Source organism: Rutidosis leptorrhynchoides, chromosome 4, assembly GCF_046630445.1.
Source record: "Rutidosis leptorrhynchoides isolate AG116_Rl617_1_P2 chromosome 4, CSIRO_AGI_Rlap_v1, whole genome shotgun sequence".
In the NCBI taxonomy this organism is placed as follows: Eukaryota; Viridiplantae; Streptophyta; class Magnoliopsida; order Asterales; family Asteraceae; genus Rutidosis; species Rutidosis leptorrhynchoides.
The window spans coordinates 502,735,742-502,758,389 of record NC_092336.1 but is presented as its reverse complement, the minus strand read 5'-3'; the positions used below and the strand labels follow the sequence as shown (position 1 = coordinate 502,758,389).

The following is a 22,648-nucleotide window of genomic DNA, read 5'->3' as shown; positions in this document are numbered from 1 at the left end:
GACATTGAACCGCGATAAATGTGAACGAATGCGGTGAGATTGCGCGGAATATTAAAGAGTGCGTAGGCTTCTGGCAGTACTTGTGCGGAATGCCTAAGTGCGCGCACATCTTACTTCTGTGTAGGTCTCAAACCTATAAATAGGGAGCTTAGCCTCTCATTTAAGGTTGTTGATTCTGGAAGAATTGCCCTAGCCATATTGATCTCTCTCGTGAGTTTGCCCGAGACTTGATCTTTGTTGGTTAAGGTAATTTACGAAGACCGGGACGAGGTTGTTGATTGTTTAGAACTTAACGAAATATGACAAAAAGGTCCCAAAATCTAAATCGACATCTATTGTACCCCTTCATTGCACTCGATCCTTGATTAGCATTCATTGTATAATCTAGGATTGATCAATTGGCGCCATCTGTGGGACACGAATATAATTGAAATGAGAAATTCGCGTTCGTTTTAATCGAGCTATTAAACTCATTTCTTAATTCTAATCGTGTTATCATTTTTGTTACATTGCAGGAAAGTGTTCTCGATTGAAAGAAAGTGAAAACTTGAAAGTGCAGGAGAACATAATCTCCTTGACAAAAGCTGTAAGCTACACGAAATGAAGAAGCAGCAGAAGCTTTTAGCCACAAAAAAAAAAGGTGAAGATAACAAATATGAATTTGAAGGTGCATAAAGGGCACAATTCTTTTTCAGCCAAACATTCACCTAGAGCACTTCAAAATGTACAAGATGTGAAACTAATAAGCACAATACATAAGAAGAAAGGGTTTAAAAAGCTAAAAGCAGCAGAAATACTTGAAAAATGGCAGCTTACGCCTATCACTTTCCCATTTGAGCAAAACTGCGATGTGTCTGATAAGCCGTTAGTCATTTCGTGCAAGATCGCGAACACTGGAATCATAATTATGAAAATACATGTCGACACTGGTAGCAGCATAGATTTGATATATGAGCAATGCTTTCGCCAATTGCTAGAATGCATTAAAACAGAATTAAAGGCAACCGCGATATCTCTGTCTGGTTTCGCGGGTGAATCTGCATGGCCTAAGGGGAAATTATCACTAAAAATAGAGTTGTGTGACGAGACAGACATAAAATTAACTAGACAAGCGCAGCTATACTTTTATGTTATACGATCAGCTTCGCGTTATAATATGTTGTTGGGAAGATTTGCGTTGCGCAAACTTGGCATAATACCGTCTACAATACACAGAATGGTCAAATTCACTACCTGCAAGGGTGTGGCAACAATAAACTCCATGGCTATGCAGCCTATTTATGCGACTATAAGCACGCAAGGTGCAATTGTTGAATGCAATATTGCAGAAGATAAGATGGTTGTTGTAAATCGTAGATATCCTGATCAAAAAATAAAAATTGGCACCGAATTGAATGAGGCAATAAGAAAGAAGATTATACGCTTACTTGTCGCATACATGGATGTGTTTGCTTGGAGTGAGCAAGATATGACTGGAGTTCCGCGTAATGTTGCAGAACATAGATTAAATGCCAATCCTGCATTAAAGCCTATCGTGCAAAAGCGCAGAGGAATGGCTCCTGATCGCATGAAATGGTTATGTGCGGAAGTTACCAAGTTAGTCAACGCAGGCATTTTGCGCGAAGTAAAATATCAAACATGGGTTGCGAACCTAGTGTTGGTAAAAAATCCTGATGATTCGTGGAGGATGTTCATAGAATTTAAAGACATAAACAAAGCTTGACCAAAGGACAATTATCTGCTTCCTGAAATAGATCTAAAAGTGGAGTCTCTGCACGCTTACCCTTACAAATGTTTTTTAGACGTTGCAAAAGGGTATCATCAAATTCCAATGGTGCAAGAAGATGAAGACAAAACCGCTTTCCACACTGGAAAGGGAATTTATTTCTATATTAAAATGCCTTTTGGACTCAAGAATGCGGGAGCAACTTATCAGCGATTAATTGACATGGCATTTGAAAATCAGATAGGCCGCAACCTTGAAGCATATGTTGATGACCTTGTCATAAATAGCAAAACGCAAGAGCAAATTTTGCTTGATATGGAAGAAACGTTTGAAAGTTTTCGAAAGATTAATATGAAGTTGAATCCTTCTAAATGTAGTTTTGGAGAAAGAGAAGGCAAATTTCTAGGTTATTATGTTACTGAGCAAGGTATTCAAGCCAATCCTAAGAAAATAGCTGCGGTTGAGAACATGACTGCACCTAAGACTGTTAAAGAGGTGCAAAGTTTGACTAGAAAGATAGCGGCTTTGACTAGGTTCTTCTCCAAGGCCGCGGAAAGACAGTTGCATTTTTTCTGCACACTTAAAGGGTGTTTGAAACAGAAGAACTTTGTATGGACGGAAGGGGCAGATAAGGCATTTCAAGAAATGAAACAATTTTTCGCTACGCTACCTACATTGATTGCACCTATAGATGGTGAAATATTATCTTTATATTTCGATTACTAACGAAGCATTTGGTTCAGTGCTTGTGGCAGAACGGAACAAAGTTCAGAAGCCAGTTTACTTTGTTAGCAAGACGCTCGCGGGAAGTGAAATAAACTACGCGCCTATCGAGAAATTTATTTATGCGCTGGTTTTGACATCAAGAAGGTTATGCAGATACTTTCAAGGTCATCCGATACATGTTTTAACTGATTTGCATGTTAAACAAGTTTTGTGTACACCCGCGGTATCAGGAAGACTCGCCAAATGGGCAATTGAGTTAGGAGCATTTGAAATAACATATTTGCCGCGCACATCTGTAAAGGGCCAGGTTTTGGCAGATTACCTTGCAGAAATGATGGGTGAGCTGGAGGTTATCCATGAAAGAACGCAATTAAAGCCTTCTCAACATGAAATCTGGGATTTATATACAGATGGTGCATCATGTATTGAAGGTGCGGGTGCGGGATTATATTAACAAGTCCGAGTGGTGAAGAGCATACATACGCGCTGCGTTTTAATTTTAATGTAACGAATAACGAGGCTGAATATGAAGCACTGCTCGCGGGATTAAATATGGCGCATAAAATGAATATTTTGCAGTTACGCGCGTATGTGGATTCGCAGTTAGTGGTAAATCAATTCAATGGCTCATTTGAAGCTCATGAGTTATCTATGCAAAAGTATTTGAAGCTAGTGCAGGAAGCTGCGGAAAAATTTGAATTTTTTGAATTATCACAAGTATCAAGAAGTCAAAATAAAAAGGCGGACACGCTAAGTAAGCTTACTGCATTGACTTTTTCGCATTTCCAAAAGCAGGTCTGGGTTGAAGAACTTCCCAATAAGTCCATTGATCGTAGTTTGATTGTTGCGGCTATAGAAGAAGTTCAACCAAATTGGATGGATCCTGTAGTGCATTATTTGCGCAATAGTACACTACCAGAAGACAAGAAAGAAGCTCGATTAGTGCCAGAAAGATCTCCTATGTATGTGATTGAAAACGATATGTTATATCGCAAATCATATCTGGGACCATTAATGCGGTGCGTAGGACTCGCAGGGGCTACAACGATTATTAAGTAGGTGCATAATGGATCTTGTGCTCTTCATTCAGGCTACAAAACTATTGCGGCAAAAATAATGCGAATGGGTTACTTTTGGCCTACCCTGTATCGTGATGTTGCGCAAACAGTTAAAAGATGTAAACGTTGTCAAAGGCATGCGCCGCAGAATAGAAAGCCAAGGCACGACATGATCCCAATTAATTCGCCATGGCTGTTCTATAAATGGGCCATTAATATTGTGGGACCATTCCCCCCAGGGGCGGGGAATGTAAAATTTCTGATTGTGACAATTGATTATTTTACTAAATGGGTGGAAGCTAAAGCTTTGAGCACAATCACTGGAGTACAAGTGCGGAATTTTGTGTGGGAATACATTGTTTGTAGATTTAGCATCCCATGAGAACTTGTAAGTGATAATGGGGCGTAGATTGCAAACGATCCATTTCTAAGCTGGTGTGCAGAATTGAATATAATTCAAAATTTCACATCAGTTGCACATCCGCAAGCAAATGGGTTATACGAAGTAACTAACCGCGATATTGTCAGCGGAATTCGAAAGCGTTTGAATGAAAAGTGAAATGGATGGGTTGATGAACTGTCGAATGTATTATGGGCTCATCGCACAACTTTCAAGAAAAGTACAAGCAAAACACCTTTTAGCCTTGTGTATGGTTCGGAGGCAATGATTCCCGCGGAAGTCTTTGTCCCAACGCATAGAGTTGCTAACTTTGATGAAAGTGCGAATGAAGATGGCATTTGTGAAAACTTAAATTTCATTGAGGAACGCAGGCTTATGGCCTCAATAAGAGAGGCAAACAATAAGCAACAAATTGCCAAGTATTACAACAAGAAGGTGCGCGCGTTAGCCCTCGATGTCGGCGAGTGGGTCTTGCGAAATAATGAAGCAAGTCGTGCTGAAAAACTTGAAAAATTGGGACCTAATTGGGAGGGACCATACCAAATAGTGGGAATCAATGCAGCAGGCTCTTATAAACTCCAAGATATTGAAGGGCGTCGCATACCTAACGTGTGGCATGCTACTTTGTTGAAAAGATACTACATGTAATGAAAAGAAATATGCAGAATTGTTGGGAAATCACAATGTAATGATTAGTGCTCATATGTAGCAGACTTATGTTTGTAATACTGCGAGAAATGAATAAAGTTCAATTTTCTCTCCAAAATAACAATGGTATATTTGTGTGTAACTTGTTAACTTGAAAATATTGCATAAGTAACAAGTTCGCAATGTGTAAGTGATGGTAAAGCCCACTTATTGTTTCATTTAAATAATTGAAAAGAGTATGCGAAAGGATTGATACTTATGATTTTCCCAAAGTATTCGACTTAATAATACTTGGATGCTTTGCATAAAATATATATTTGCCTAAGGATCCTTTCGGTGGACTTGGAAGATTCATAATGTGCATAAGCACGCGCATACAGGTTGTTTCGCAAAAAGTAATTGTTTGTTATGTGCACAATAATGAACAATGAAAATTGCATAGGATAATGCTAGTAATTATGGATATTATTCTCACAGCGCTATATAAATAATAGCAATTGCAATTGATAAATAGAAAATTTTATTATAATACCGTGGACATTACTGCGAAAATACAAGAAGCATGATAAATGCGCTTATTGCTGCGCTTGTGTTGTGAAAACCTAATCCTAACTGTCTAAGTCTAGTTTAATGATGTCTTTGACGGGAGCATCTTTATCTTGACTTATGGCGTCCAGTTTTGGAATAGGAATTTCGCGAATTCCTTCTTTCGCTAACGTAACCATTTCTTCTACGTCTTCAAGAGGGCAAATGAGCTTTTCAATGTATTCCGGCATCAGTTTCGGCAAAACAGCCACCTTACTATTCTCTCCCAAAAACTTGACTCGCTCAAGTTGCTGTAGTGCTGTGACATATGTTTCAAATCGCTGAGAAACAGGGTGTGAATCCATAATTCTTTGCCCAAGCACAGGCAAATGTTCGAGGAGTTTTAGCGAAATTTGTTTTCGCATTTATCTTTGCGGATAAGGCTGCATTCAAGTCGGTTTGAGATTGAATAAGTTTGTTTTTCATGGCATCATGTGCCACTTGAAGATTGTCTTTTTCGATGGTTTTTTCGGAGATTTCTTTTTTCAAATCCTCTGCTGATTGTTTTACTACTTGTAGCTCTGCAGTGGCGGATGATAGTTGTTTGTCTTTCACAAGAAGTTCAGATTGGGCGGTTGCAAGTTTGGATTTTTCGTTTTTCAAAAAATCAAGAAATTTTTCTTGACGAGACATTGCATCAAACGCAGATGCAAATGTCATGAAAAATTCTACGCAAAGCAATTAAATGCATCGCTATGCGAAAGTTTGCTGAATTCAGCGCGTAGTTCATGTGGGAGAGCTAACTTCCTATGTTGCCTTTGATCAAGGGCAGCTTCTGGGGATGCACACAGGTAGCCTTAAAGGCCATCAACTCTTATAGCTTTCAGGGTGCTGGGTGGAGTGTGCCAGAGGTCTTCATATTTGGAGAGATCAAACGTTGGAGGTGAACTTAATTGCGATGACGACGGAAGTGTAATGGTTGTTTCTGCTGAAAGAAAATAATAAACAGATATGTTAGCATAAGTGTGCTATAGGTATTTCTCAAAGCAAAAATAATAAAATGAAAAATATGAATGAATACCAGTTTCGGGTTCAGTAGGAGTAATTGAGCTGGATCGCGTAATCCTTTTTATAGTAGAACCAATGATAGGAGATGTAGCTTTACGTTTACTTGGAGTCTCAGTTACTGCGCTGGTAGCAGGAGACTTGAGTGCAGATTTGGACGTTCTTGCTTCGGGACTCGTTAGTCTTTCAGCAAGAAATTGTTTTGTGTCATCCTTCTTCTCAATTTCTGATACATTCATAATGATGATTTGGACAAGTGAAAATTACTTGTGGAAAGGAATATGTTGATAAGGGAAGAAAGCGATGAAGAATAATGTGGATGCGAAAGAAATACGAGATAAAGTGTGTTGAATGTAATGATAATCACAACCTATATATAAGGAATAGTGTGATGCCCCGTACAAAACCATCGTGTACGAATCATCAACAACAGGATCATTATAAGGTCAAACACTATATGCTATTTCAAAATACGTTTGCATTCATGATAAAAGGTGACGTCATAATGAACGTCAAGTGTTTTACAACCAAAGTATGCTTCTATGAACGGAAGCAAAGATAATAGTACGTGACCCTTAGGTCGTTACAAATCATAGTTTCAAAAGTAAATAAGTTTGAATGCAAGATAAACAATTCATGCGGTGATAACTCTAGAGCAGCGGGTGTCTACAGCAAGACTAGTACACAGCGGAAGCAACCTTAAGCACCTGAGAAAAACATGCTTAAAAATGTCAACACAAAGGTTGGTGAGCTATAGTTTAAGTATATCAGTATGTAAGGTAGGCCATGAGATTTCAGTGCTACAAAGAGCATTTCAAAATAGTATGATAAAGTATATGTTTAACCGTGGGCACTTGGTAACTAACTTAACGTTTATACCCCCTGAAAGTACACTTGGCAAGTGCGTATGTTTACGAATTATTAAACACTCGTTAAATGCTAGCGCGACTAGCCCGAGTGGGGATGTCAAACCCTATGGATCCATATCTAAGATTCGCATTCACCGGTTCAAAAACCAATGACTAAACGTTACCGAGCTAAAGGGAATGTTTATGCCATTGTATAACCCACACATATATAAGTTTAAGTACTCGTGCCTAGTATGTAAAACATAAAATGCGCATGTATTCTCAGTTCCCAAAATAGTTAAAGTAAAAAGGGAGGCTATAACTCACAGTGGTAAAGTAGTGGTAAAGTCGAGTCGGGAAGTAAGCAAGTACGTAGGTCCGGAAAGTCCTCAACCTAAGTCAAATAGTACTAGGTCAGTAAATCGTCCCAATAGGTTTAAATGTATGTAAATAAGGTCTTAAAGGTCATCATCATTCATCATCACACAAAAGGTGTAAAGTAAGTTTCGTTCATGAAGAGAGGTTAAAACAAAGGCTGATTCGGTCAGTCACCATGGCCTCTATACCTACTTAAATAAGGTGAGACCAGTGGCCATGGCTCCGTATAAGAGTCCTTTAGTTGTGGTAAGAATTCCAGAAGCAAACTCGTCTTTGTTTGACCGTGACGACGGTCTAAGTGCGAGTAGGTCAGAATTTTCAGCACAACGTTAAAAAGACATAGTGACGATCGGAGGGCCTTAAATCCTAAACCGTAACTCGGATTAAGACGAGTCCTAAATGAAAAGTTATCTACTCGAACAGAGCTAACTGAAAATCATCTTTAAAGTAGCCCAAGTCTTACTGATAAGACCTAGTAATAGTAAACAGTAGGTTCCGGGGTTTCTTGGTACTCGATGCTTATCACGGTTCTCATCCTTGATGCATATAGCTTCAAGTGTACAACTCGTTGATGTGTTTGCATCATCTTTACCAAGTTTTGACCATAATAACCCAAGTGTAAGTCTAAGATAAGTAGCACAACTCAATTAAGTGTTGCAAGTGTTTTGATGAACCAAAGTTACATCAAAGTCTTAGATTTAACACATACATGAAATATAAAAGTAATATTGAACTACAAACTTGAAAGTAAACCTAACTAATCAAGATCTTAAGATGTAGAACATAGTTCTTATTTAGATCTTGAAGATCCAAGACCCAAAGGTCTAGATCTAAAGTTATTAAGTTAAATCTAACACAAGTGTATGAAGTTATAACTAAAGAGTTACACTTCCATGTTCTTGAACTTTCAAGTTAACTTTAGTTCAAGATTAATGAGATCAAAGTTAACTAGTAACACTTGACCAAATCACAACTTTAAAGTACATAAAATGAAGAAATAATCTAAATAAACAAGTAGCTAGTTCATTGTTGTTCATACGTTAAAGATTCAAACCAAGGCTTGATCTTTAAGAAAAGTAAACTTTAAGTTTACAATCATGAACTTCAAGTATGCTTTTAATAACATATGAACTTTAATCTTTTAAAACATTTAGTGTAGAACATAAACTAGAAAGTTTATGTTCTTGTATGTCTTGTAAGAACAAGTTAATATGAAGAATCAAACTAACAAGTTTGATTCTTAATAATTTGTAAGTAAACAACAAACAATTACAAGTATTTAAGTAACATACATGAACAAGTAATTAAACAACAATATGAAACAAGTTATGATGATGATTATGTGATGTTTTGGTTCTATTTTTAGAAGGAAAGAAAGGAAGAAAAGGAAGCCTTGTTACTTACAAGAATGGAGAGAAAAATGAGAGAAAAGTAAGATGCAAGTTTGAAGTGAAGTGTGTGTGTGAGAATGCAAGTAATAAGTAACAAAAAAAGATTTTTGAACCCTCCCTTGTATTACAAAGCCGACGGTTTCAAGGTGGGGAAGGGAGAAGAAAATATTCCACTAGTCTCATGCATGTAAAGCTTCAAAAGTTGGTTAATAAGGGTGTTTACATGGGAAAGGTATAAGTAACTAGATTCCATAAGTCTTTAATCAATTTAGTTAAGTTTGTAAGTAATACTTGCATGTGTGTTGGGCTAATTAGTCCATTAAAGATGTAGGGTGGGCTTCTAAGCCCACTAATCACAAATAAAAGCCCAAGTTCCATTAATTAACAAGTAAATCCAATTAAAGCCCAAGTAATTAACTAATAACCTTAGTTAATTAAAATGATTAATAAAATTAATCATGAATGTAAATAATATCTGAAAATATTATTCGTATAATGTACGTGTGTCACAAAGACGTTTCGGGCATTTAAAGTCAAGTATGATCAATCATGGTAACAAGTAAATGTATAACAATACATTCATTTAATCACAAGTATTAATAATAAATATTAATAAGTAAACGTTGGAAAATCCAGGGTCGTTACATTACCCACCTGTTAAAGAAAATTTCGTCCCAAAATTTTAAGCTGAGGTAGATGGAGGAGTCGAGAAAAGGTGAGGATACTTCTGCATCATTTGATCCTCTCATTCCCAAGTAAACTCAGGTCCTCGTTTGGCATTCCATCGTACTCAGACGATTGGAATCTTGTTGCATTTCAAATTCTTGACCTCACGATCAATAATTTCAACAGGCTCTTCCACAAAGTGGAGTTTGTCATCAATAGTAAGTTCTTCCAATGGTATAATAAGTTCGGGTGCAGCAAGACACTTCTTCAAGTTTGACACGTGGAAGGTAGGATGAACTGAGCTTAATTGTGCTGGTAGATCCAAACGGTAAGCAACGGGTCCAACACCTTCCAAGATTTCAAAAGGACCAATGTACCGTGGGTTTAACTTTCCACGTTTTCCAAAGCAGATCACACCTTTCCAAGGTGCAACCTTCAACATTACACGGTCACCAACGTTGAATTCAAAGTCTTTACGTTTAAGATCGGCATAACTCTTTTGATGATCGCGGGCAGTCTTGAGTCTCGCTTGAATCTGAGCAATCTTCTCCGTTGTTTCCTGGACTACCTCGGGTCCGGTGATTTGATTTTCGCCTACTTCGGCCCAACAAATAGGAGATCGGCACTTGCAGACATACAACGCTTCAAAAGGTGCGGCATTAATGCTCGAGTGATAACTATTGTTGTAAGAAAATTCGGCGAGTGGCAAATGCCTTTCCCAGGCCTTTCCAAAATCAATGACACATGCACGCAACATGTCTTCCAAGGTCTGAATCGTACGTTCACTTTGCCCATCGGTCTATGGATGATAAGCAGTACTCATGTCGAGACGGGTTCCCATGGCTTCTTGTAAAGAACGCCAAAATCTAGAAGCAAAACGGGGATCGCGATCTGAGATGATCGATAAAGGTACACCATGACGAGATACAACCTCTTTGATGTAAAGTTGAGCAAGTCTTTCCGTCGTATCTGTTTCCTTCATGGCCAAAAAGTGTGCTGATTTGGTAAGGCGGTCAACGATAACCCAGATGGTATCGTATCCGCCCACCGTCTTCGGCAGCTTAGTATTGAAATCTATTGTTATCCTTTCCCACTTCCATTACGGGATTTTTAGTTGCTGAAGTAACCCAGAGGGCCTCTGATGCTCGGCCTTAACTTTCGAGCAAGTTAAACACTTACCAACATAAGTTGCAACGTCCTTCTTAAGATTCGGCCACCAATACTGCTCTTTAAGGTTGTGGTACATTTTGCCCACTCCAGGATGAATCGAATATCTTGATTTGTGTGCTTCATCAAGTATAAGGTTCCGTAGATCTCCATAAAGATGTACCCAAATTCTTCCGGCATAACATCGGAGTCCAGACTCCCTAACCTCGAATCGAGAGATAAGAATGTTCAAATGTTCATGAGATATATTCTCCTCCTTGAGAGCCTCATCTTGGGTGACTCTGATCTGGCTGTTGAGGTTTGAATGGATGGTGATGTTCAGAGCCCTAACACGAAGAGGTGTCGTCCTCTCCTTTCGGCTTATAGCGTCAGCTACAACATTGGCCTTGCCAGGATGATAGCGAAGTTCATAATCGTAGTCGATTAGTGTCTCGATACATCGATGCTATCTCATATTCAGTTTCTTCTGATCAAAGATGTGTTGGAGGCTCTTGTGATCGGTGAAGATAGTGCTCTTAGTTCCATACAAATAGTGTCTCCACAATTTGAGCGCAAAGACAACGGCTCCAAGTTTAAGATCGTGCGTAGTGTAGTTCCGCTCGTGAATCTTCAGTTGACGAGAAGCATAGGCAATAACCTTTGATCGTTGCATCAGTACACAACCAAAACCACTTTTCGAAGCATCGCAATAAACAACAAAGTCGTCACTGCCCTCAGGAAGTGATAAGATAGGTGTGGTGGTTAACTTCTTCTTCAAAGTTTGAAATGCTGATTCGTGTGCGGGTTCCCAAATGAACTTCTTCCCTTTGTGAGTCAATGCGGTATAAGGACGCGCAATCAGAGAGAATCCTTCAATAAACCTTCGGTAGTAACCGACGAGACCTAGGAATTGGCGAATGTGCGTCGGAGTAGTGGGGGTCTCCCACTTGCTGATAGCTTCAATCTTGGCGGGATCAACTTTGATACCCTGGTCGCTCACAACATGACCCAGAAATTGGACTTCCTTCAACCAAAATTCACACTTGGAGAATTTCGCATAAAGTTGCTCCTGTCTCAAGAGTTCAAGTACTAGCCGGAGGTGTTGCTCATGCTCTTCTTCGCTCTTAGAGTAGATGAGGATATCATCTATGAAGACGATAACGAACTTATCCAGGTATGGCTTGCAGACACGATTCATGAGGTCCATGAACACGGAAGGTGCGTTGGTTAATCCGAATGGCATCACGAGAAATTCATAACGACCATAACGGGTTCTGAACGCAGTTTTCACCACATCACTTTCCTTCACCCTCAACTGGTGATAACCAGATCGCAAATCAATCTTAGAGTAAACACTCGATCCTTGAAGTTTGTGATGACCCGAAAAATTTCGACTAATTTAAACCAATTCTCTTTATGATTTAATATTATGTAAATATACATATATGTATGTATATATATATATATATATATATATTATAAGATGTACAAGTAAAAACGACTTTCCTACAGTAAAACATTAATTGCTACAGTAAAAATGACTTTGCTACAGTAAAACACTATTTGCTACAGTGAAACCGTATTTTGCTACAGTGCTACAGTGATTTGCTACAGTAAACACTATTTGCTACAGTAAACACTATTTGCTACAGCAAAACACTATTTGCTACAGTAAATACTATTTGATGTCGACGAACTAGCAAACAGAAACAGAAAAGGCGGCCATGCGATCGCATGAGCTACAGTAAATCGAAAAGTAATATAAATACGCAGTTTGTTCGACGATGTTTTTCATATTTCTCTTAATATTTATATTTATATTATAATTATAATTTTAAATTTAATTTTAATAATAATAAGGTATATACGAGGGTGTTTTTAATTCGGGTTTCAAACCGCTTTAAGCTAAGGAAATATTAGGTATTATTCGGGGTATTATTCTTGAATCCAAGGCCAACCATATAGTCATCTACCATCATTACGTCTACGCAATTTGCCTACAATATTGAATCGCAATATTGAACTGTGAGTTATAGTCTCCTTTTTTTAAATACTTTAAATATTTTTGGGCTGAGAATACATGCAATTTATTTTAAACGCAATAAGACACAAGTACATACAAAATTCTACACTGAGTTAAACCGAAAATCCCTTAGCTTTGGTAACTAGTAGCTGCCAGTACATAGGATATGGACTGGTGGGCGCGAATAATTGTATATGGATCCATAGGGCTTGACATCCCCGTCCGAGCTAGAGCGCTAGCCTTTTAACGGACGTATGTTATTTGAGTTTAAGACACGTTGGTTTGCGCGTATTAAAACGAATGGGGTAATTATCACTATAGCGTTAAGTTTAGTTACCAGGGTGCTCTGTTACGTAGAATCTATTGATAAACTTTTGATGAAATCTTGTGGTCTATCTTTATATATGTTTATGACTCGAGCAATTAAACCTATAACTCACCAACATCCGTGTTGACTTTTTAGCATGTTTTATTCTCAGGTCCTTAGAATGCTTCCGCTGTGATGTGCTTGTTGCCTGCATGGAGTCTCTCATGCTTTGTACAAAGTTTATTGCATTCAAAATAAAACTGCGTTGTGTAATAAATAATTGGACTGTGATGTCAACCTGTAAATTAAAGACTTATGTATTTTGGGGTTTTGCTTATACCTAAGCACTCGCCCACATGTTTATAACTTTCTATGTTTAGAAAGTCACTTATTTTAATGAATGCAATATTTTATCAAAACGTATCATATAGAGGTCAAAACCTCACTGTGGAATCAATGATTAACGTACCGCGTCAATAGCGATTTTGACGGGTCGTTACAGTTGGTATCCGAGCTTGAGGTCATAGGGAACCAGAAATTACATTATTGTGTTTAACTGGTAATTGTTAGGATGTATTAGTGAGTCTGGACTATGACCATATCTGTTTTTCCTGATTTTTGCTTATTATTTGGTCAAAAACATTATATGTGATATATTTATATGCTAACGTAATTGTTGTTTCAATTATGTGATAGATGACTTCTTCTAATCCTATCATTTTGTACGACTCGGAATCGGACACTGAATCTATTCTATCCACAACTGAAAAGGGCGTTCAAATACCTTTTAAAGAAGAAATTGTGTTAGCCGGGGAATCTCAACTCCCGGTAAACCCAGAGGAGGTTCCAGCTCCACCCAACTCTAGTTTTCCGGAGCCACAGTATCGTTGGCATGGAACCATGATCCCTGGAGTAAACGAGGATCGTCCATTTCTAAACAAATATGGACATTGGTCCAGATATACCGCCGACGAGCGGGTTGTGCCGATTACGCCTGGCAGATTTCGGTTCATGACCACCGGTACATATTCTTGCAGTTCGTCATCATATTCTCCTACACATGACTCAGACAGTTCGTCATCAGACGAGATCAGTAAGGAGGAGGATTTCGCTAATGAAATAAAAGAGATCACTAAGGAGAAATTCCAACTTGCAATAGATAATAAAAACAACCACAATAATAAAATGTCCTTAATTATTAAAAAAGAACAGGACCATTCGATCCGTAACCACCCTTATTGTATTAAACCCACTGAGGCAACGGGTACCTCAAAACCCCAACTAAAAATAAAATACACTGCCAGAATGTCTGTCGGACCATGTGCACACAAACAATTGGCAGAGAGAACCAAATGGGAAGAAGTTTCTGATAGTTCTGAATAAACGACCTCGCAACCATAAATCTTCCATGCGCTATTTTATTGCTTATGTGTGCTACTCTATCTTGTTATGTAAAATAAGCATATGTAAAATATCAGTATTGTATGGTATTGTATTATTTTGGTTTATTAATAATAAATGCATGGAATGATTATTTGTATTATTACTACTTCTTATTATTATTATTACATAATAATGTAGTAACTCGCTATAATTTTTCATAGTGGAATATTATTAGGATTTTAGTAGTTAATTCCTTGTACTAGCTATTATGTATGAACTTAACGGGTAGGTAATACCCTAGAAATAATTATAAAATGCTAATAAGAAGAAAAGGCTTTTATAATAATCGGTTCATATTATTAATATGCTACGATTAACTATTGACAACTCATTTTACCTATAATATTCTATATGATTAAATTATATCTGTTGTGTTTATTGAAGAAACATGTCTCAAATGTCGGATGCTGAGTTTGAGCAACTAGTCGAGAAACGTGTGAATGAAAGAATTGCTGCAGCCGAGGCAGCAAAAGCAACAGCCGAAGCAGCAGCCAAAGCAGCAGCCGTAAACACAAACTCACGAAACGGATGCTCATACAAAACTTTTCAAGGATGCAAACCACAGACGTTTAGTGGAACCGAGGGACCAGTCGGTCTAACCCGATGGTTTGAAAAGATGGAGTCCGTTTTCAAAATCAGTAATTGTGCGAACGGAGACAAGTCAAAGTATGCTTCGTGTACGTTGCAAGACGGTGCACTTACTTGGTGGAACAATTATGCTAAAGCAGAAGGAATAGATACGGCATATGATATCTCTTGGGAAGAACTGAAAAAGATGCTAATCGAGGAGTACTGTCCTCGAAACGAGATCAGAAAAATGGAATCTGAGTTACGTAATCTGAAGGTTATCGGCGCGAATCTCAATAACTATGAAAAGCGTTTCATGGAACTAGCCTTGTTGTGTCCCGAATTGGTGCCAAACGAGAAACGAAAGATAGAAATGTATATTGACGGTTTATCTATCAATATCAAAGGAAATGTTACATCGTCCAAACCGAATACGATGCAGGAAGCCATGACAATGGCACACCAACTCATGGACCAGATCACAGAGAGTTCGATTAAGGCACCAATTACCGAAGTCAAGACAACTGAAGGAAAGAGGAAATGGGAAGACTATAAGGGCAAAAGTACTCACCTGAAGAAACAAGAAACTTTTAAAGGTAACCAAGATGGGGCAACTGCAAGTCCAAACTATAAGGGACCCCATCCGTTCTGCAAAAGATGTTACACACATCATGCAGGTTATTGCCAAGTGGTCTGTGACAAGTGTAACAAGAAAGGACATGTGGCGAAAGATTGTTATGCCACCGTTTCTGAAGTAAAGACAAAATCGACCGATGTCAAGAAATGTTATGGATGCGGGAAGTCTGGTCACTTTATAAATCAATGCCCTGATAAGGAGAAGAACAAAGAACCCGCACGTGGGAGGGCATTTAATGTTAGTGCCAGTAAAGCACGTGAGGATCCTAATCTTGTCACGGGTACGTTTACCGTTAATAATCAACTAGCTTCTATTATGTTTGATACGGGTGCTGATAGAAGTTATATGTGTAAAGACTTTAGTTTTAAACTAAAATGTGCATCATTACCTCTAGACGATAAATATACTATTGAATTAGCTAATGGTAAACTGATAAAAGCCGATAAAATTTGCCATGGTTGCGAAATGAATCTCGCTGGTGAAACCTTCAAAATCGATTTGATACCCGTAGAATTAGGAAGTTTTGACGTAATCGTTGGCATGGACTGGATGTCCAAAACAAGAGCGGAAGTTGTTTGCGCTGAGAAAGCAATCCGCATCCCTCGTAAGGATGAAACGTCATTAATGATTTATGGGGAGAAGAACAACTCAAAACTGAACTTTATCAGCTGTATGAAGGCCCAGAAACTTATAAGAAAAGGTTGTTATGCTATTCTGGCACACGTAAAGAAGATCGATACTGAAGAAAGAAGCATTGATGACATGCCGGTTGTAAGAGAATATCCCGGAGTATTTCCAAAAGAATTACCGGGGCTACCTCCACTCAGATGTGTAGAATTCCAGATTGATCTCATACCAGGAGCTGCACCTGTAGCCCGATCTCCATATAGACTTGCACCTTCAGAAATGCAAGAATTACAAGACCAGTTGCAAGAATTATCGGACCGTGGATTTATTCGTCCTAGTTTTTCACCTTGGGGTGCTCCTATTCTGTTCGTCAAGAAGAAGGATGGATCTATGAGAATGTGCATAGATTACCGAGAATTAAACAAATTAACGATCAAGAATCGGTACCCATTACCGAGGATTGATGATTTGTTTGATCAATTGCAAGGATCAAGTGTTTATTCTAAGATTGATCTACGCTCCGGATATCATCAGCTGAGAGTGAAGGAAGAAGATGTTCCTAAAACAGCGTTCAGAACCCGTTACGGTCACTATGAATTTTTAGTCATGCCTTTTGGATTAACTAATGCTCCAGCAGTATTCATGGATCTAATGAATCGCATCTGTAGACCGTATTTAGACAAATTTGTCATTGTTTTTATCGATGACATATTGATTTACTCGAAGAACAAGGAAGAACATGAGCAACACTTAAGACTGGTACTGGAGATACTCAAGAAAGAAGAATTGTACGCAAAATTTTCGAAGTGTGATTTCTGGTTACAAGAAGTACAATTTTTGGGACATGTTGTCAGTAAACATGGAATTAAAGTTGACCCTGCCAAGATCGAAGCCATTAGTAAATGGGAAACACCGAAGACTCCAACACAAATCCGCCAATTCTTAGGTCTTGCTGGTTACTACCGAAGATTCATTCAAGATTTCTCTAGAATCGCCAAACCCTTAACTTCATTGACTCAAAAGGGAAAGAAGTATGATTGGTCCACGGAACAGGAATCCTCATTCCAGTTATTAAAGAAGAAGTTAACGTCTGCACCCATTTTGTCATTACCAGAAGGAAATGATGATTTCGTGATCTATTGTGACGCTTCGCGCCAAGGTTTAGGATGTGTATTAATGCAACGCACAAAAGTTATCGCATATGCCTCACGACAACTAAAAATTCATGAAAAGAACTATACGACACACGATTTGGAACTTGGAGCTGTAGTTTTTGCACTCAAAATATGGAGACACTATCTATATGGCACCAAGTGTACAGTGTACACCGACCATAAGAGTCTTCAGCATATTTTTGATCAAAAACAACTCAATATGAGACAACGTCGCTGGGTAGAGTTGTTAAACGATTACGATTGTGAAATCCGTTACCACCCCGGAAAGGCTAATGTTGTAGCTGATGCCCTAAGTCGAAAAGAAAGAGTAAAACCTCTTAGGGTCCGAGCTTTGAATATTACAATTCGTACCGATCTCACAAAGCAAATTCAAGCAGCACAGTTAGAAGCTTTAAAAGAAGAAAATGAAAAAGGCGAAATGAGCAGAGGGTTAGAAAAACAGCTTGAGGTAAAAGCCGATGGAACCCTGTATTTTGCTGATAGGATATGGGTACCAAAATATGGTAATCTAAGGCAACTAGTACTAGATGAAGCACACAAAACGAGGTACTCAATTCACCCAGGAAACGGGAAAATGTACCACGATCTCAAGAAGTTTTATTGGTGGCCTAATATGAAGACAGAAATTGCTACTTATGTAAGCAAATGTTTGACGTGTGCAAAGGTCAAAGCTGAGCACCAAAAGCCGTCAGGATTACTGCAACAACCAGAAATTCCGCAGTGGAAATGGGAAAGAATAACTATGGATTTCATTACGAAATTTCCAAGGACTGCAAGTAGTCATGATACTATTTGGGTGATAGTTGATCGTCTAACTAAATCAGCTCACTTTCTACCAATAAAGGAGACAGACAGTATGGAGAAATTAGCACGCCTATATTTGAAGGAAGTAGTTTCCAGGCATGGTGTACCCATCTCTATCATATCTGATCGCGACACCCGATTCACATCACGTTTCTGGCAGTCATTACAAAAAGCATTGGGAACTCGATTAGATATGAGCACCGCTTATCACCCACAGACAGATGGTCAAAGTGAAAGAACAATACAAACATTGGAAGACATGTTACGGGCATGCGTGATTGACTTTGGAACCAGTTGGGATCGACACTTACCGTTGGCAGAATTTTCATACAATAACAGCTATCATACGAGCATCAACGCAGCACCATTTGAAGCACTTTACGGTAGAAAGTACAGATCTCCTATCTGTTGGAGTGAAGTAGGAGAAAGACAACTTACTGGATCAGAAATTATTCACGAAACCACCGAAAAGATCATTCAAATACAACAGCGATTGAAAACGGCCATGAGTCGCCAAAAGAGTTATGCTGATGTAAGAAGAAAACCGCTAGAATTTCAAGTGGGCGACAAAGTCATGTTGAAAGTGTCACCCTGGAAAGGCGTTGTACGATTCGGTAAACGAGGAAAGCTAAGTCCTAGGTACGTAGGACCCTTTGAAATCACCGAAAGAATTGGAGCAGTTGCTTATCGATTAAAGCTACCGCAAGAACTTAGTAGTGTTCACGACACATTTCACGTGTCAAATTTGAAGAAATGTTTAGCTGAAGAGGATGTCGTAATTCCTCTTGACGAAATACGAATCAATGATAAACTCCATTTTATCGAAGAACCTGTTGAAATCATGGACCATGAGGTCAAACAATTAAAACAAAGCAAAATACCGATAGTTAGGGTTCGTTGGAACGCAAGACGAGGACCCGAGTTTACTTGGGAACGTGAAGATCAGATGAAGCAAAAGTATCCACATTTGTTCACTGATAGCGCTCATGAAACAGGTACTACTCAAAATTTCGGGACGAAATTTTCTTTAACGGGGAGGTACTGTGATGACCCGAAAAATTTCGACTAATTTAAACCAATTCTCTTTATGATTTAATATTATGTAAATATACATATATGTATGTATATATATATATATATATATATATATATATATATATATATATATATATATATATATATATATATATATTATAAGATGTACAAGTAAAAACGACTTTCCTACAGTAAAACATTAATTGCTACAGTAAAAATAACTTTGCTACAGTAAAACACTATTTGCTACAGTGAAACCGTATTTTGCTACAGTGCTACAGTGAAAACGACTTTGCTACAGTGATTTGCTACATTAAACACTATTTGCTACAGTAAACACTATTTGCTACAGTAAAACACTATTTGAGAGCCTCATCTTGGGTGACTCTGATCTGGCTGTTGAGGTTTGAATGGATGGTGATGTTCAGAGCCCTAACACGAAGAGGTGTCGTCCTCTCCTTTCGGCTTATAGCGTCAGCTACAACATTGGCCTTGCCAGGATGATAGCAAAGTTCATAATCGTAGTCGATTAGTGTCTCGATACATCGATGCTATCTCATATTCAGTTTCTTCTGATCAAAGATGTGTTGGAGGCTCTTGTGATCGGTGAAGATAGTGCTCTTAGTTCCATACAAATAGTGTCTCCACAATTTGAGCGCAAAGACAATGGCTCCAAGTTTAAGATCGTGCGTAGTGTAGTTCCGCTCGTGAATCTTCAGTTGACGAGAAGCATAGGCAATAACCTTTGATCGTTGCATCAGTACACAACCAAAACCACTTTTCGAAGCATCGCAATAAACAACAAAGTCGTCACTGCCCTCAGAAAGTGATAAGATAGGTGTGGTGGTTAACTTCTTCTTCAAAGTTTGAAATGCTGATTCGTGTGCGGGTTCCCAAATGAACTTCTTCCCTTTGTGAGTCAATGCGGTATAAGGACGCGCAATCAGAGAGAATCCTTCAATAAACCTTCGGTAGTAACCGACGAGACCTAGGAATTGGCGAATGTGCGTCGGAGTAGTGGGGGTCTCCCACTTGCTGATAGCTTCAATCTTGGCGGGATCAACTTTGATACCCTGGTCGCTCACAACATGACCCAGAAATTGGACTTCCTTCAACCAAAATTCACACTTGGAGAATTTCGCATAAAGTTGCTCCTGTCTCAAGAGTTCAAGTACTAGCCGGAGGTGTTGCTCATGCTCTTCTTCGCTCTTAGAGTAGATGAGGATATCATCTATGAAGACGATAACGAACTTATCCAGGTATGGCTTGCAGACACGATTCATGAGGTCCATGAACACGGAAGGTGCGTTGGTTAATCCGAATGGCATCACGAGAAATTCATAATGACCATAACGGGTTCTGAACGCAGTTTTCACCACATCACTTTCCTTCACCCTCAACTGGTGATAACCAGATCGCAAATCAATCTTAGAGTAAACACTCGATCCTTGAAGTTTGTGATGACCCGAAAAATTTCGACTAATTTAAACCAATTCTCTTTATGATTTAATATTATGTAAATATACATATATGTATGTATATATATATATATATATATATATATATATATATATATATATATATATATATATATATATATATATATATATTATAAGATGTACAAGTAAAAACGACTTTCCTACAGTAAAACATTAATTGCTACAGTAAAAATGACTTTGCTACAGTAAAACACTATTTACTACAGTGAAACCGTATTTTTCTACAGCGCTACAGTGATTTCCTACAGTAAACACTATTTGCTACAGTAAACACTATTTGCTACAGTAAAACACTATTTGCTACAGTAAATACTATTTGATGTCGACGAACTAGCAAACAGAAACAGAAAAGGCGGCCATGCGATCGCATGGCAAAAACACTGAAAACTCATGCGATCGCATGAGCTACAGTAAATCGAAAAGTAATATAAATACGCAGTTTGTTCGACGATGTTTTTCATATTTCTCTTAATATTTATATTTATATTATAATTATAATTTTAAATTTAATTTTAATAATAATAAGGTATATACGAGGGTGTTTTTAATTCGGGTTTCAAACCGCTTTAAGCTAAGGAAATATTAGGTATTATTCGGGGTATTATTCTTGAATCCAAGGCCAACCATACAGTCATCTACCATCATTACGTCTACGCAATTTGCCTACAATATTGAATCGCAATATTGAACTGTGAGTTATAGTCTCCTTTTTTTAAATACTTTAAATATTTTTGGGCTGAGAATACATGCAATTTATTTTAAACGCAATAAGACACAAGTACATACAAAATTCTACACTGAGTTAAACCGAAAATCCCTTAGCTTTGGTAACTAGTAGCTGCCAGTACATAGGATATGGACTGGTGGGCGCGAATAATTGTATATGGATCCATAGGGCTTGACATCCCCGTCCGAGCTAGAGCGCTAGCCTTTTAACGGACGTATGTTATTTGAGTTTAAGACACGTTGGTTTGCGCGTATTAAAACGAATGGGGTAATTATCACTATAGCGTTAAGTTTAGTTACCAGGGTGCTCTGTTACGTAGAATCTATTGATAAACTTTTGATGAAATCTTGTGGTCTATCTTTATATATGTTTATGACTCGAGCAATTAAACCTATAACTCACCAACATCCGTGTTGACTTTTTAGCATGTTTTATTCTCAGGTCCTTAGAATGCTTCCGCTGTGATGTGCTTGTTGCCTGCATGGAGTCTCTCATGCTTTGTACAAAGTTTATTGCATTCAAAATAAAACTGCGTTGTGTAATAAATAATTGGACTGTGATGTCAACCTGCAAATTAAAGACTTATGTATTTTGGGGTTTTGCTTATACCTAAGCACTCGCCCACATATTTATAACTTTCTATGTTTAGAAAGTGACTTATTTTAATGAATGCAATATTTTATCAAAACGTATCATATAGAGGTCAAAACCTCACTGTGGAATCAATGATTAACGTACCGCGTCAATAGCGATTTTGACGGGTCGTTACAAAGTTGATCAAAAAGATCGTCAATTCGGGGAAGAGGATACCGATTCTTGATCATCAATTTGTTGAGTTCACGGTAGTCGATACACATACGGAAGGATCTATCCTTCTTCTTCACAAACAACACAGGTGTGCCCCAAGGCGAGAAACTTGGTTTGATAAATCCAAGGTCTAACAGCTCTTGTAGTTGACTCTATAATTCTTGCATCTCGGAAGGTACGAGTCTATAAGGTGCGCGAGCTACAGGTGTAGCTCCTGGCACTAAGTCGATCTGAAACTCTACTACTCTCAGTGGCGGTAATCCAGGCAATTCTTCAGGGAAGATATCGGAAAATTCGTTCACAATTCGAACGTTGTTTACACTCTTCACCTCGGTTTCTACCGTTTTCACATGCGCTAGGACAGCAAGACGTCCCTTCTTCATAATCTTTTGCGCTTTCACGCAACTAATGAGGTTCAGC

General features: G+C 38.3%; 3 protein-coding genes across 3 annotated transcripts; all 3 read left to right on the top strand.

The window, feature by feature from the left end:
- Window positions 1-655: 655 nt before the first annotated feature.
- On the top strand, window positions 656-1,723 carry LOC139842443 (uncharacterized). Its single transcript, XM_071832580.1, has one exon. The coding sequence runs from the start codon at window positions 656-658 to the stop codon at window positions 1,721-1,723; it is 1,068 nt and encodes a 355-aa protein (XP_071688681.1).
- Window positions 1,724-3,004: 1,281 nt separating this feature from the next.
- LOC139842441 (uncharacterized) lies at window positions 3,005-3,511 on the top strand. The gene has a single exon (XM_071832579.1). It carries the CDS (start codon window positions 3,005-3,007, stop codon window positions 3,509-3,511), a length of 507 nt encoding a protein of 168 aa, XP_071688680.1.
- Window positions 3,512-4,174: 663 nt separating this feature from the next.
- LOC139842440 (uncharacterized) lies at window positions 4,175-4,558 on the top strand. The gene has a single exon (XM_071832578.1). It carries the CDS (start codon window positions 4,175-4,177, stop codon window positions 4,556-4,558), a length of 384 nt encoding a protein of 127 aa, XP_071688679.1.
- Window positions 4,559-22,648: the final 18,090 nt, after the last annotated feature.

Bases quoted from the DNA above. Each gene is read 5' to 3' on its own strand.
- LOC139842443 (XM_071832580.1), top strand. From the start codon at position 656: ATGAATTTGAAGGTGCATAAAGGGCACAATTCTTTTTCAGCCAAACAT.
- LOC139842441 (XM_071832579.1), top strand. From the start codon at position 3,005: ATGGCGCATAAAATGAATATTTTGCAGTTACGCGCGTATGTGGATTCG.
- LOC139842440 (XM_071832578.1), top strand. From the start codon at position 4,175: ATGATTCCCGCGGAAGTCTTTGTCCCAACGCATAGAGTTGCTAACTTT.